We start from the raw sequence: 15,991 nt of genomic DNA, 5'->3' as shown, positions 1-15,991 counted from the left end.
GAGATTTGGTTTTGGAGAAGGGTATATCGGATGGGTACAGCTGCTGTATAGGGCCCCGGTGGCGAGTGTGGTCATGAATAGACAGAGGTCTGATTACTTCCGTCTTCATAGAGGGACGAGGCAGGGGTGTCCCCTGTCTCCGTTACTGTTTGCATTGGCGATTGAGCCCCTGGCCATAGCACTGAGGGGTTCCAGGAAGTGGAGGGGAGTGCTTAGGGGAGGAGAAGAACACCAGGTATCTTTGTATGCAGATGATTTATTGCTGTATGTTGCGGACCCGGTGGAGGGGATGCCAGAGATAATGCGGATACTTAGGGAGTTTGGGGATTTTTCGGGGTACAAATTGAACATGGGGAAAAATGAGTTGTTTGTGGTGCATCCGGGGGAGCAGAGCAGGGGAATAGATGATTTACCGCTGAGGAAGGTAATAAGAGATTTCCGGTACTTAGGGATTCAGATAGCCAGGAATTGGGGAACCTTACACCGGCTTAATTTAACACGATTGGTGGAACAGATGGAGGAGGATTTCAAGAGATGGGACATGGTGTCCCTGTCACTGGCGGGTAGGGTGCAGGCGGTTAAAATGGTGGTCCTCCCGAGATTCCTCTTTGTGTTTCAGTGCCTCCCGGTGATGGTCACGAAGGCTTTTTTCAAGAGAATTGAGAAAGGTGTTATGAGTTTTGTGTGGGCCGGGAAGACCCCGAGAGTGAGGAGGGGGTTCTTGCAGCGTAGTAGGGATAGGGGGGGGCTGGCACTACCGAGCCTAAGTGATTATTACTGGGCCGCCAATATCTCAATGGTGTGTAAGTGGATGGGAGAAGGGGAGGGAGCGGCATGGAAGAGATTGGAGATGGCGTCCTGCAAGGGGACCAGCCTACAAGCAATGGTGATGGCGCCGTTGCCGTTCTCCCCGAAGAAATACACCACAAGCCCAGTGGTGGTGGCAACATTAAAAATTTGGGGGCAGTGGAGACGGCATAGGGGAATGACGGGAGCCTCGGTGCGGTCCCCGATAAGAAATAACCATAGGTTTGTTCCGGGGAGAATGGATGGGGGATTTGGAGCATGGCAAAGAGCTGGGGTAGTACAACTGAGAGATCTGTTCGTAGATGGGACGTTTGCGAGTCTGGGAGCGCTGACGGAAAAAATATGGGTTGCCCCAAGGGAATGCATTTCGGTATATGCAACTGAGGGCTTTTGCGAGGCAACAGGTGAGGGAATTCCCGCAGCTCCCGTCGCAGGAGGTGCAGGATAGAGTGATCTCAGAGACATGGGTGGGGGATGGTAGGGTGTCGGATATATACAGGGAAATGAGGGACGAGGGGGAGATCATGGTAGATGAGCTGAAAGGGAAATGGGAAGAAGAGCTGGGGGAAGAGATTGAGGAGGGGCTGTGGGCTGATGCCCTACGTAGGGTAAACTCGTCGTCCTCGTGTGCCAGGCTAAGCCTGATACAGTTCAAGGTTTTGCACAGGGCGCATATGACTGGAGCACGGCTCAGTAAATTTTTTGGGGTAGAGGATAGGTGTGGGAGATGCTCGAGAAGCCCAGCGAACCACACCCACATGTTCTGGTCATGTCCGGCACTACAGGGGTTCTGGGTGGGGGTGGCGAAGGTGCTTTCGAAGGTGGTGGGGGTCCGGGTCGAGCCAGGCTGGGGGTTGGCTATATTCGGGGTTGCAGAAGAGCCGGGAGTGCAGGAGGCGAAAGAGGCTGACGTGTTGGCCTTTGCGTCCCTAGTAGCCTGGCATAGGATATTGCTTATGTGGAAGGAAGCCAAATCCCCGGGCGTGGAGACCTGGATAAATGACATGGTAGAGTTCATAAAGCTTGAACGGATAAAGTTTGCATTAAGGGTTTTGGCTCAAGGGTTCACCAGGCAGTGGCAACCGTTCACTGACTACCTCACAGAACGATAGAGGGAATGGGAAGGCAGCAGCAGCAACCCAGGGGGGAGGGGGGGGGGGAGATCTATCCTTTCAAACAGTCTCAAAATACATCTCTAATCAACAAGTATCCCTGCATCTGCTAACTGTATTTACATGTGGCTTTACACCTGAGATAGGTTTGTTTGAGAGAACATACGTGTTATTGTTTTAGTTCATTGTCAAGCCTTTGAGTGGGTTGTTGTAAGCTGTTGTTTTGGTGATGCAAAAATCAGTAATACTGTGCTCGTAATAAAGTTTGTTTTAATCTATTACGTCCCTATTTGTGTGTGAAATGACTCCGAGAGCCAAGTATCCTTTCTTCCTTACTAAATTAAATAAAACATTAGGGTTTAAATCCAGTATCCTAACAACAGTTGGGGTCTGGTCCCGAATCATAATAATAGACAACAGAAAACATATTCTACCAGTAAACAGGCAGTGAGCGGCTGGGTGGTCCGCAATGGGGGAAATTGGGTGCTTTGTGTCAAGACTAGGATATTTAATGAACACCTTATTTCAGTGCTCCTAATGGAGCGAGTGCTGAGGAGAAGGCAATTGGTTGAAGCAGAGACTTTGGGGGAAATGGATTGGGGTGAAAAATTCCAAACCAAACAAAGTCTGGGGAGTGTTCGAGTGGATGTAGTACCTGGCCAGGATGCATATCCAGTGGTCAGATGTCAGAGAAAATGAGCAGGGAAATGAGGGATGAAATAATGAACCAAGCCAACACAGATTTGGAACAGACAGATAATGCTTGAATAATGTAAGTTGATTATTCAATGAAGTGACAGAACTGATTAATAAAGGACATGTGCTGAATGTTGTCAATGTGGACTTTAAGAATAAAAAGGTTCCGGTGGCAGGGATGTGCTGAGCGATCACAGGGAAGCTGGATTTCTGCCTGAAAGTTTGGAATTTGGCACTTTTAGACCACAAATAGGCCACTGAGCCTGCAAAATACCACCCACCCTCCTCAAAGATCACCACAGATACAGAAGGATGTCTGCGAATAACTCAAAAAGCAGAAGCAACAGTAGAGTTAGCAAAAATCTGGAGAGAAAGAACAAGACAGCAAACAGAGCGAAACGTAGTCTGTCACAACCGAGCAGGCCGGGTCACCGATGCACCGGAGATGGAAAAAGCAGCGACCGACTATAGCGATCGAATCGCCTTATTGGAGACGGAGGTGGCAAGGTTTGTGGCGACCCAAGGAACACTCATGGGATGGTAGAGGATCAGGAGAACTGGTCGCGCAGCCAGAACCTCCGCAACGTGAGCCTACAGGAGGGTATTGAGGGCAGGAACCCCATGGAGTACGTTGCTCAGACACTGGGCAAGCTGGCCAGTGGGGGAGAACTTCCTCAAACTTCCAGCGATAGACAGAGCCCACAGCCCACTCCAGCTATGGCCAAAAACGGGAGAGCAACCACGGGGCATAATTGAAAATCTGCACCGACACCAGGATGGAGAGAGGATCCTGAACGTACTGTCCTGTAAATGGGAGGGACACTCGATCCAGATGTACCAGGACATTGGGGCAGACCTGGCCAAGAGCCTGGCCGAATTCAACACAGCCACGGTGGCCTTGCAGAAGAACAAGGTAAGGAACGGAATGCTGTACCCGGCCAAGATCTGGGTAACTTTCCAAAGAAAAGGACATTATCTCACCCCAATGGCCACAGCACAGACACGGACTGAGAAGGCAGCAGCATCAATGAGAACAAACCTTAATGCCAATTGTGTGGGATAAAGCTGCCTCGTTTCAATATATTACAGTCCCAGGAAGGAGGGGGTGAGGGCAGTAAGGTGCGGAAACGGGAGGCGGGGGGCAGAGGAATGGGCGGAGGAAGGTAAAGATCGCTCCCAATCGTGGGCGGGGGACCCCACTGGCGTGCAAGCTGGCACAGCGAAGCTTGGGGAAAAGTGGGGGGGGGGGGGGGGGGGGCAGTGGCACAGCTACCGACGGGAAGCACCTGGCAGAAAGGGACGGGTAAAACTGTAGGCGGGGGGAGGGGACAAGGGGAAGGAGATGGAGAAGAATATGGGCGGGGAGACCAACAATGGCGTGGGGATGAGGGGACAGGAGGGGTAGACATGCCCAGGGGAGGAATCATGGGGTAGAGGAGGGGGGTGGGGGGGATGGGCTATAACGCTGGCTACAACTGGTCACAATTGGTGACAACAGGAACAAGAACACCAAAAACGGCCATCTTGGATGGCACCCAAACAAAGGGAAACCCCGGAGTGCAGGGGCGCATCCGCACAGAGAGTATGGCAATGACGGCCATCTTGGATGGGCTCTGGGCAAACGGGAACTGCGGACTGCAGGGGCGCATCCACGAGGTAAGCATGGCAACGACGGCCATCTTGGATGGTCCCTGGGCAGATGGGAACTGCGGACTGCAGGGACGCATCCACGAGGTAAGCATGGCAACGACGGCCATCTTGGATAGTCCCTGGACAAAGGGGAACTGCGGACTGCAGGGGCGCATCCACGAGGTAAGCATGGCAACGACAGCCATCTTGGATGGTCCCTGGGCAAAGAGAAACTGCGGACTGCAGGGGCGCATCCACGAGGTAAGCATGGCAACGACGGCCATCTTGGATGGTCCCTGGACAAAGTGGGACTGCGGACTGCAGGGGCGCATCCACGAGGTAAGCATGGCAACGATGGACATCTTGGATGGTCCCTGGACAAAGGAGAACTGCGGACTGCAGGGGCGCATCCACGAGGTAAGCATGGCAACGACGGCCATCTTGGATGGTCCCTGGACAAAGTGGGACTGCGGACTGCAGGGGCGCATCCACGAGGTAAGCATGGCAACGACGGCCATCTTGGATGGTCCCTGGGCAAACGGGAACTGCGGACTGCAGGGGCGCATCCACGAGGTAAGTATGGCAACGACAGGCATTTTGGATGGTCCCTGGGCAAAGGGGAACTGCGGACTGCAGGGGCGCATCCACACGAACAGTATGGCAACGACGGCCATCTTGGATGGTCCCTGGGCAAAGGGGAACTGCGGACTGCAGGGGCGCATCCACGAGGCAAGCATGGCAACGACGGCCATCTTGGATGGTCCCTGGGCAAAGGGGAACTGCGGACTGCAGGGGCGCATCCGCAAGAACAGTATGGCAACGACGGCCATCTTGGATGTTCCCTGGGCAAATGGGATCTGTGGACTGCAGGGCGCATCCGCACGAACCGTATGGCAATGACGGCCATCTTGGATGGTCCCTGGGCAAAGGGGAACTGTGGACTGCAGGGCGCATCCACGAGGTAAGTATGGTTGACCGTGCAGGAGGTGGGAGGACAGGAAACCCTCATCAGAATAGTGACCGGGTACGCCATAGAATAATAGAATTTACAGTGCAGAAGGAGGCCATTCAGCCCATCAAGTTTGCACCCTACCCAAGCCCATACCTCCACCCTATCCCCGTAACGCAGTAACCCCACCTAACCTTTTTGGATACTCAGGGCAATTGATCATTGCCAATCCACCTAACCTGCATGATCTGATGGCATCAGTGGCCAGGGTACACAACCATTGCGGCTGGCATGGGTGCTGACATGTATGTCAGGGTGGGGGGTCCGGCCGTCTCCCCGGGGTGGGGGGCAGGGTCACATGTGTATGGGAGGTAGGGGGGGAGGTTAGTGCCAGGGGCACAGCGCTGGGTACTCACCCTGGCTGCCCTGAGGAGGTTGTGCAGTTTTCTGAGGCACTGGTTGCCAGTCCGGGCCACCTCGCTCACGGCGCTGACGGCGGCTCCCAGCTCCGTCCAGGCACGGCGAACGGTGGCGCCTGACGACCTCCGTCCCGGCCCGGGGTACAACACCAGCCTCCTCTCCTCCACGGAGTCCAGGAGGGTCTCGAGTTCGGCGTCGCGGAAGCGAGGCACTGCTCTCTTGTGACGTGTGTGCGTGGGAGGGGGTGAATGCCTTAAGTCCAGCTATAGATGTGCGGCAATCACAGAAGTAGCTTAGGGGCTGGTTTAGCACACTGGGTAAATCGCTGGCTTTGACAGCAGATCAAAGCAGGCCAGTCAGCGCAGTTCGATTCCTGTACCAGCCTCCCCGAACAGGTGCCGGAATGTGGCGACTAGGGGCTTTTCACAGTAACTTCATTTGAAGCCTACTTGTGACAATAAGCAATTTTCATTTCATTTCATTTTTCATTTCAAATGGCGAATCAGCCGCCGTTCCTTTCCCAGAGTGGGCCATTCCTCGTGACGCCCATGCTAGCCCCTTGGGAGCGGCTGAATCGCTGCAGCTGTGGACCCGATTTTGCCGTCGTGAAACTCCGCAGTTTTCATGACGGCGTCAACGCTTAGTCTCCAGAATGGAGAATCCAGCCCCTGGTCTTTCCACAGATGATTCCCCTCAGGTCGGTGCAATTCTCACTGGCATCCAGCAGATGGAGCGTCAGCCTCACCAAGTTCAATCTGCACTGATCAATATGAGGGTTTGAAGTGGATTTTTAAACAGCCCCTCTGCCAGCAGGTGGCGCTGGACTGGAACCTCCCACAGATTAAACTGTCTGATGGGATAAGGACTTTATCCTGAACTCTCAGGGAGAACCCAACATCTGAGAGAGAATTTGCAGCACAGACCCCACCCCCCTGATGATGACACAATTCAGGCTCCCAGGGGCACAGGCCCCACCACCTGATGATGACACAATTCAGCCCCCCAGGGGCACAGGCCCCACCCCCTGATGATGACACAATTAAGCCTCCCAGGGGCACAGAACCCACCCCCTGATGATGACACAATTCAGCCTCCCAGCGGCAGAGACCCCTCCCCCTGATGATGACACAATTCAGCCTCCCAGGGGCACAGACCCCCCCCCCCCCGATGATGACACAATTCAGCCTTCCAGTGACACAACCCCACCCCCTGATGATGACACGATTCAGCCTCCCAGGTGCACAGACTCCTCCCCCTGATGATGACACAATTCAGCCTCCCAGGGGCACAGACCCCTCCCCCTGATGATGACACAATTCAGCCACCCAGGGGCACAGACCCCTCCCCCTGATGATGACACAATTCAGCCTACCAGGGGCACAGACCCCACCCCCTGATGATGACACAATTCAGCCTCCCAGCGGCACAGACCCCACCCCCTGATGATGACACAATTCAGCCTCCCAGGGGCACAGGCCCCACCCCCTGATGATGACACAATTCAGCCTCCCAGGGGCACAGGCCCCACCTGCTGATGATGACACAATTCAGCCTCCCAGAGGCACCGACCCCACCCCCTGATGATGACACAATTCAGCCTCCCAGCGGCACAGACCCCACCACCTGATGATGACACAATTCAGCCTCCCAGGGGCACAGGCCCCACCCCCTGATGATGACACAATTCAGCCTCCCAGGGGCACAGGCCTCACCTGCTGATGATGACACAATTCAGCCTCCCAGAGGCACCGACCCCACCCCCTGATGATGACACAATTCAGCCTCCCAGTGGCACAGACCCCTCCCCCTGATGATGACACAATTCAGCCTCCCAGGGGCACAGACCCCTCCCCCTGATGATGACACAATTCATCCTCCCAGGGGCACAGACCCCTCCCCCTGATGATGACACAATTCAGCCTCCCAGGGGCACAGACCCCTCCCCCTGATGATGACACAATTCAGCTTCCCAGCATCACAGACCCCTCCCCCTGATGATGTCACAATTCAGCATCCCAGGGGCACAGACCCCTGCCCCTGATGATGACACAATTCAGCCTCCCAGGGGCACAGACCCCTCCCCCTGATGATGACACAATTCAGCCTCCCAGTGGCACAGACCCCTCCCCCTGATGATGACACAATTCAGCCTCCCAGTGGCACAGACCCTTCCCCCTGATGATGACACAATTCAGCCTCCCAGTGGCACAGGCCCCACCACCTGATGATGACACAATTCAGCCCCCCAGGGGCACAGATCCCTCCCCCTGATGATGACACAATTCAGCCTCCCAGGGGCACAGGCCCCACCTGCTGATGATGACACAATTCAGCCTCCCAGCGGCACAGACCCCACCCCCTGATGATGACACAATTCAGCCTCCCAGGGGCACAGGCCCCACCCCCTGATGATGACACAATTCAGCCTCCCAGGGGCACAGGCCTCACCTGCTGATGATGACACAATTCAGCTTCCCAGCATCACAGACCCCTCCCCCTGATGATGACACAATTCAGCATCCCAGGGGCACAGACCCCTCCCCCTGATGATGACACAATTCAGCCTCCCAGTGGCACAGACCCTTCCCCCTGATGATGACACAATTCAGCCTCCCAGTGGCACAGGCCCCACCACCTGATGATGACACAATTCAGCCCCCCAGGGGCACAGATCCCTCCCCCTGATGATGACACAATTCAGCCTCCCAGGGGCACAGGCCCCACCCCCTGATGATGACACAATTCAGCCTCCCAGGGGCACAGACCCCTCCCCCTGATGATGACACAATTCATCCTCCCAGGGGCACAGACCCCTCCCCCTGATGATGACACAATTCAGCCTCCCAGGGGCACAGACCCCTCCCCCTGATGATGACACAATTCAGCTTCCCAGCATCACAGACCCCTCCCCCTGATGATGACACAATTCAGCATCCCAGGGGCACAGACCCCTGCCCCTGATGATGACACAATTCAGCCTCCCAGGGGCACAGACCCCTCCCCCTGATGATGACACAATTCAGCCTCCCAGTGGCACAGACCCCTCCCCCTGATGATGACACAATTCAGCCTCCCAGTGGCACAGACCCTTCCCCCTGATGATGACACAATTCAGCCTCCCAGTGGCACAGGCCCCACCACCTGATGATGACACAATTCAGCCCCCCAGGGGCACAGATCCCTCCCCCTGATGATGACACATTTCAGCCTACCAGGGGCACAGACCCCTCCCCCTGATGATGACACTATTCAGCTTCCCAGGGGGCACAGGCACTCGTCCTCTGGATCTGTTGGACTTCCAGGACCAGAATCCTGCAATCGTCATTGCACATACTGGACTCGCCGTCGTCGGAATTGGGAGCGCTGGCCTCTGACTGGTGGTGCAGTCCTGCACAAGGCTGTATAGTGTTCAGGCTTCCCGCAGTTTAAACAGCACCTGCCTCTTGTAGGGCAGTGTCCCTTTAAGTGGGCACTGCCACTGTTCGGGCACGCCATGACGTCGAGACGCGGTGTACGCTGTTGCACATGCGCAGTGCGGTCGGCAGATGTCTGTACCTGCGCAGTGTGGGTTTCGGCTGCTTCGGTATCCCGTGCGCATCGCGCATGCGTGGGACCCTGGGAAAAGTGCACAAAATGGCCGCTGTCTTCATTGCTGAGGCGCTGCATCTGGGAGATGGCCTGCACACTCTCTGCCTCATGGGAGGCAAGTTTCTCATTTTCAGCTGATTTGTATTGGGCATACTGATTTTTTGCATGCTCATGCACTGTACATGTTTCAATCACGACTGGCAGGGTCGTAGGCTTGATTTTTAAGAGCTTCTCTCTGAGGATCAGAGTGGACTCGAAACACCATTTGGTCCCTGATCATGGAGTCAGCAATATCACCAAAGTTTCAGAACAGCGCCAGCAGACGGAGGCTAGTTAGGCAGGCATTGAAAGATTCATCTTTACCTTGAAGACGTTGTTTGAATATGTAGCACTTGAAGATTTCATTGGTGTCCACTTCACAGTGACTATCGACCTTGTCCAGGATGGTCTGAAACTTTGTCTTGGCCTGGCCTTCGGTGAAGTTAAACAAGTTGAAGAGTTTGATGGCTTGATCACCCGCTGTTGAGAGGAGATGCATGATCTTTCTTGCATCAGATGCACCCTCGAGGTCTGAGGCTTTGATGTACAGCAGAAACTTTTGCTTGAATATCCGCCAGTTGGCACTGAGATTGCCGGAGGTCCTGAGCTGGTGAGGAGCCTGAATCTTCTCCATGGTGCCGAGATACATTTGCTGGTCGTCACGGAACGGACTGAGGTAAGCCACCTTAAATTAGTAGTCTCCTGGTATCATGTCATGTTAGGTACACTTGTCTAACACGGGCTGCAACTGGATGCAGTTTAGATCAGAAAGATACTCCAGACCTTGAAGTTAGTTCAATCAGGTTTATTGAACTAATAGCACAGTTAGCACAGTTCTCTGCGAGTTCGACTCTCTGCTAATTTAAGTGTGGTTACTCTGTCTGACTGAACTAGACTAGCTCTTAGCCACGTGGTGGAGGTGAGAGATTGTAACAACACCGTTGACTGACACTCTAGATGTTCATCAGTGGAAAGAGGCGGAGTGTGAGTGCCTCGTGTCTTTTATAGTCAGATCCCACCCGAGTGTCCTGCCTGCTTATTGGTCATGTCCTGTTCTCTGTGTCCATTAGCTGCTTGTCTGTATATCATTAACACTACACCCTGTATGCTTCATCCGATGCCAGTGTTTTTGTAGTTACATTGTTTATGTTGTGTTGCCCTATTATGTATTTTCTTTTGTTCCCTTTTCTTCTCATGTACTTAATGATCTGTTGAGCTGCTCACAGAAAAATACTTTTCACTGTACCTCGGTACACGTGACAATAAACAAATCCAATCCAATCCAATTATGTGTGTGTGTGTGCCTGCATATGATGACTCTCCCCAATCTCCAGAGTGTGTCCCTGATAACTGTTCACGATGCAGATAATGCTGCAGGACAGGGTCGGCAGAATGCTCTTTCAGAGGGTGGATGCAGACTCCATTGGCTGAATGGCCTCCTGCCACACTGGAGGTGTTCTATGGTTGAACAAGTGGCAGTCTAGGAGGAGATAGCTCCCTGTAGTTCACTCTTGTTCTGCTCCTATGATCCTTGTCACTAATGGCGGCCATCTTACCCGCAGCGATCGCCATATTTGTGAGGGGCAAAGAACAAAAGAAAATATCAAAACAGGAACTCCCGACGCACTCGCATCGCACCACCCGTATCCACCAATTGAGCCCCTCCCCCCAGCCTCTAGGATTCCCGCTCTGCGCATGCGTGTTTTTCTGGCGAGCCCAGTGGTCCGAACTCGATTACACAGGAGGCGGTGCGCCTGCGCGGGGGCTGACGGGAGCTGCAGTCCAGCCGCGCGCTGCGGCGGTTGGGTTTGGAATCCGAGGGAGCGGCTGGGATTGGAGGGGGAGGCCAACGCGGAGGCTGACGGGAGCTGCAGTCCAGCCGCGAGCGGCTGCGTTTGGAATCTGAGGGAGCGGCTGGGATTGGAGGCGGTGCGTCTGCGCGGGGGAGGCCGCGGGGGCTGACGGCAGCTGCAATCCAGCCGCGTGCGCGGTGGCGGTTGGGTTTGGAATCTGAGGGAGCGGCTGGGATTGGAGGGGTGCGTCTGCGCGGGGGAGGCCGCGGGGGCTGACGACAGCAGCAATCCAGCCGCGTGCGCGGAAGCGGTTGGGTTTGGAATCTGAGGGAGCGGCTGGGATTGGAGGGGTGCGTCTGCGCGGGGGCTGACGACAGCAGCAATCCAGCCGCGTGCGCGGTGGCGGTTGGGTTTGGAATCTGAGGGAGCGGCTGGGATTGGAGGTGGAGCGCGTTCGCGGGGATGACGGGAGCTGCAATCAGGCCGCGTGCGCGGTTGGGTTTGGAATCTGAGGGAGCGGCTGGGATTGGAGGCGGAGCGCCTGCGCGGGGGAGGCCTCGGCGGCTGACGGCAGCTGCAGTCCAGCCGCGTGCGCGGTGGCGGTTGGGTTTGGAATCAGGGAGCGGCTGGGATTGAAGGGGCGCACCTGTAAATCCCAGAGAGCGGGACCGCGGCCGGTTAAACACCCAACCGCCCCGTTTACGGATTTAAACTGGCTGCGCTGACCCAAAGGTGTGGGGGCATATCTTACTTTCCAAATTGGGGCAATTGCAGGAAATAGATATTGTTTATTTAAAATGGGCATTTTGGGGCAGGTTCCCGGAGTCTCCCCCCATCCGCACGTTGCCCTGGAGATGTTTCCTGGTGTATGTTAAACAAAGTGTTTAGATCACTTAATAATTTAAAAGTAAGTAAACTTTCTGTACAGAATTCAAATCTACTGTCTTTGTTAAAAAGGTTTTGGCTTATGGATGTTGTTGGCAAATTTATTAAGGGTTACCTATAGAGTACTGTATTTTTTGGGGGGGGGTATCAGTGTTGGTAGTTGCTAAGATGTTTACTGTGGGTTTATAAAATGTTAACTGGATTCATAAAATAAACTTTTTTGTTTACAAATACTTTAGACCTCTGATGCATCACACCTGTAAAGTGGGCCCTTATGCTCCTCATAACCACAATTTATTAAAGGTTCTGGGTCAGGTGAACTCCATGATACCCTTTGGGCTTCTCTAAACCCTGGCCCATAATATGTCAGCATTCAATACCAGCTCCATTAAAATAAACTCAATAACCTCAGTCATCCAGTTCAAAACCAGAGTTTGAGAGGGTTCCTGACGTCAGTTCACGTTTCCTGGGCAGGGCCAAATACGTGATCAGGCCTCCATGTGGCTCGTGCGGGTCCCCAGCGCATCTTCTGGGTAAAGGTCTCCAGAGATTGGAAGATCTCAGCCAAAGAGTCAGGGTAAATGAATCACTGACATGTCAATTGTTTACAATCTATATGAATGACTCTGATCATAGAATCATAGAATTTACAGTGCAGAAGGAGGCCATTCGGCCCATCGAGTCTGCACCGGCTCTTGGAAAGAGCACCCTACCCAAGGTCAACACCTCCACCCTATCCCCATAACCCAGTAACCAAACCCAACACTAGGGCCAATTTTGGACACTAAGGGCAATTTATCATGGCCAATCCACCTAAGCTGCACATCTTTGGATTGTGGGAGGAAACCGGAGCACCCGGAGGAAACCCACGCACACACTGGGAGGATGTGCAGACTCCGCACAGACAGTGACCCAAGCCGGAATCGAACCTGCGACCCTGGAGCTGTGAAGCAATTGTGCTATCCACAATGCTACCGTGCTGCCCCACAGGGTGCCCTGATGAAGGGACTGACAGTATTGTCACAAAATGTACTGAAGAGACAAAGTGGCAAAGCAAGTTGTGAGGAGGATACAGAGATTCTGCACAGGGATGTAGACAGGTTAACTCAATTGGCAAAAAGTGTTCGCTTATGGGATATAATGTGGGAAAATGTGAACTTGCCCACTTTGGGAGGCTAAGTTGCAAAGAATAATATAATTTAAACGGAAAGAGCGACTGCAGGAGAATGAGGTACAGAGAGATCTGGCTGTTCTTCTGCATGGAACACAGAAAGTTAGCAAACAGGTGCAGCAGGTATTTAGGATGCCAAGTGGAAATTTAAACCTTCAGTGGGGAAGGGAGTATACATAGAGAAGTCTTGCTACAATTGGACAGGGTGTATTGGTGAGACGGCACTGAGGGTGCAGCAAACATGTCCGGTCTCCTTATTGAAGGGTGTATCGGATTGGAGGCAGTTCAGAGAAGGTTCACTGGGCTAGCTTTTGGGGTGAAGGGGTTATCTTATGAGTGAAGATTGTGCAGGTTGGGACGATGCTGATTGCAGTTCAGAAGAATGAGAGGTGATCTTATTGAAACTTGTACATTCTGAGGGGGCTCAACAGGGTTATCGCTGAGAGGATGATACCACTGGGGAAGGGGTGCGGGTGGGTTGGTGGGGGAATTCCGGAACTCGGGGAACAGTTTCAGACCAAAGGATCTCTGAGTTAAGTTGGAATTTCCTCTCCCAGAGGTGATTGGTCTTTGGAATTGTTGACCCCAGAGAGCTGTGGGTCATTGAATATAGACACGACTGAGTGAGACAGATTTGTGATCTACAGGAGAGCCCTGGGATACAGGGAGGCGGTGGGATTGGGAAGGTGGGTCACAGGCAAGTCCGTTAATGATATCATCGAACAAAAGGGTGAGCAAGCTGCCAGGCCGCTCAGTGGCTTCGTGGGGACAGGGTGGAGAGAGCAGGAGGCTCGGAGAGGGCATGAGCGGGGTTGGGAAGAATCTGGAGGAAGATGTGAGTTCAGGGCTAAGGCAGTGGGAGGAGGGGTGGAGAAAGTTTAGTCCGGTGAGCTGGGGGGCAGGGAGGATAGAGGCAGCAGCTCGGGTGTGTCAGTGGGCAGTGGGTGAGAAAATGCCTGAACTCCTCACACATGGAGGGTGGAGGAGACGGCGCTCCCCATGTCTCTCCTCACTCACAATGAACATTTTAAAACAATCTGACAAATTCAAACTTTCCCCCATTAAACAAACCTTTCTTATTTCAAAAACCCTGTTAAATCCCATCTCCAATTCCAGTGTTGCTGAAAAAGCCTCTCTGCCTGGATCTGGATGGAGTTAGTTTAAATATTAATGTTCAGACAAGAACAGTAAAATACACTTACATTTGGGGCTGAATCATATCAGTGAGACCAATCTTGTGGCTCAGTGTCTCGGGGATGAGTTTCATCAGCTCACAGGGGGAGGATCCCAGTCCAGGGATTCAATTCTTCCTCTTTATATCTTTACTAACCAGAAACAGTGAGAATCACTGTGTTACTAACAAAAAAATCACTGCCTTCAATCATAAACTTTCATGGACTCCCTATTGTTTTAAAAAAAACAAAGATCTCCCGGAATTTGGAGACTAACAAGCACAAACACTGAGAATGAGTTTGCAGAATTGGAATTTTATTTGACTGGTTATTTACTGACAGAGCAAAGCAGCTTTACAGAACAGAGGAATAAACGGACATAATTCATCTTGCACTGAGGAATAACAAGAATGAGCTTTTCAGGGTTACACTGATGCGAAATCAGTTTGGGCCGAGCGGATGGTTATTCCAGTCCAGATGTTGAATGCAGGCTCTCATTCTCTTCGATATTGCGGTTACTGCAGGGAGGACAGTCTATCACCAGATGGTGGGCAGCAATCAAAGCAGATCAGCCTGGGATAGACCTGAGCAAACCACTTGCAAGTTGGAGTTTTCACACCATGTTACCACTTGACTTGAAAGGTTTGAGGGAAGACACCTTGTCTTTCCAGCCCAATTGTCTGTAGTCGGCCCACTCGTCACCCTGAAATGTGATCAAATGTTTCCCAGAGTAATTGAGACCTTCATACAGAATCCAGACGCCTTGCTTCACCTTGTGGGATGAAACCAGATCAGGGAATCCACCTTTCACCAGATCATTAATGTCTTCTTCGATATCTCGAGATGGTTCACCAAAGTGGACAGCTGCATACAGGACAATGTGCGGGTTTCCTAACTCTTCCTTCACCAGGCGCAAGGACTGAACCTGTGTGTCCATGGGGCCAAGTATGGGATGCTCACCTGGCCCATAAACTACGAAATCTCGTGTGAAGCGTGTGCCCTTGTAAGCGACCCAGGGTTTCCTCTCCACCTTCAGGGAGCGAACAGTCTTCGCGAAGAGCTCAGCTCCGAGATCAGGGACATTGTCTGCAAACTCCTTCCAGTTGCCAATGAGATTTGCTCCAGCGTACAGCACAATCTTGCTCATCTTGGCAGCGGCTGTGCTTCTGTTGTCAGATTTCAGTGCGATCGGCAGCAGTGGAATCAGATAGTTTCTTGGTCTCTGAGTGAGTTTTTATACACTCTCTCTGCTGACTCCACATATTCTGATCAATAATTACCATCCAATCGGTAATCTGACTCCACCCACAAAATCCAAACTCCTAATGGGTGGCCTCAGAAACTCAGAACATTTCACAATTACCTGGAAACAGGAGATTCAATGTAAATTCCGATTGGAGTCCACATCCTGGCTAACCCGCATGTCAGGAGACAAGCTCACCCGAGGTTAGCACCGCCTGGTAGCTGGGAACGAGCGAGGTGATCTGGGCTCAATGTATTGTACTGTGGTGCTGGTGGCTACATTACAGCTCCACATTTTCATAGTAAGAAGTCTTACAGCACCAGGTTAAAGTCCAACAGGTTTGTTTCAAACACTAGCTTTCGGAGCACTGCTCCTTCCTCATTCACCTTAGGAAGGAGCAGTGCTCCGAAAGCTAGTGTTTGAAACAAACCTGTTGGACTTTAACCTGGTGTTGTAAGACTTCTTACTGTGCTCACCCCAGTCCAAC

At 52.8% G+C, this 15,991-nt stretch overlaps 1 protein-coding gene across 1 annotated transcript; it reads right to left on the bottom strand.

The window, feature by feature from the left end:
- Positions 1 to 14,874: 14,874 nt before the first annotated feature.
- On the bottom strand, positions 14,875 to 15,408 carry LOC140411293 (epidermal differentiation-specific protein-like). The gene has a single exon (XM_072500414.1). It carries the CDS (start codon positions 15,406 to 15,408, stop codon positions 14,875 to 14,877), a length of 534 nt encoding a protein of 177 aa, XP_072356515.1.
- Between the last annotated feature and the right edge of the window lie 583 nt (positions 15,409 to 15,991).

Source organism: Scyliorhinus torazame, chromosome 4, assembly GCF_047496885.1.
Source record: "Scyliorhinus torazame isolate Kashiwa2021f chromosome 4, sScyTor2.1, whole genome shotgun sequence".
NCBI classification, from domain to species: Eukaryota; Metazoa; Chordata; class Chondrichthyes; order Carcharhiniformes; family Scyliorhinidae; genus Scyliorhinus; species Scyliorhinus torazame.
The sequence above is the reverse complement of the archived record's forward strand: the minus strand, read 5'-3'. Positions and strand labels throughout refer to the sequence as shown.

Bases quoted from the DNA above. Each gene is read 5' to 3' on its own strand.
- LOC140411293 (XM_072500414.1), bottom strand. From the start codon at position 15,408: ATGAGCAAGATTGTGCTGTACGCTGGAGCAAATCTCATTGGCAACTGG.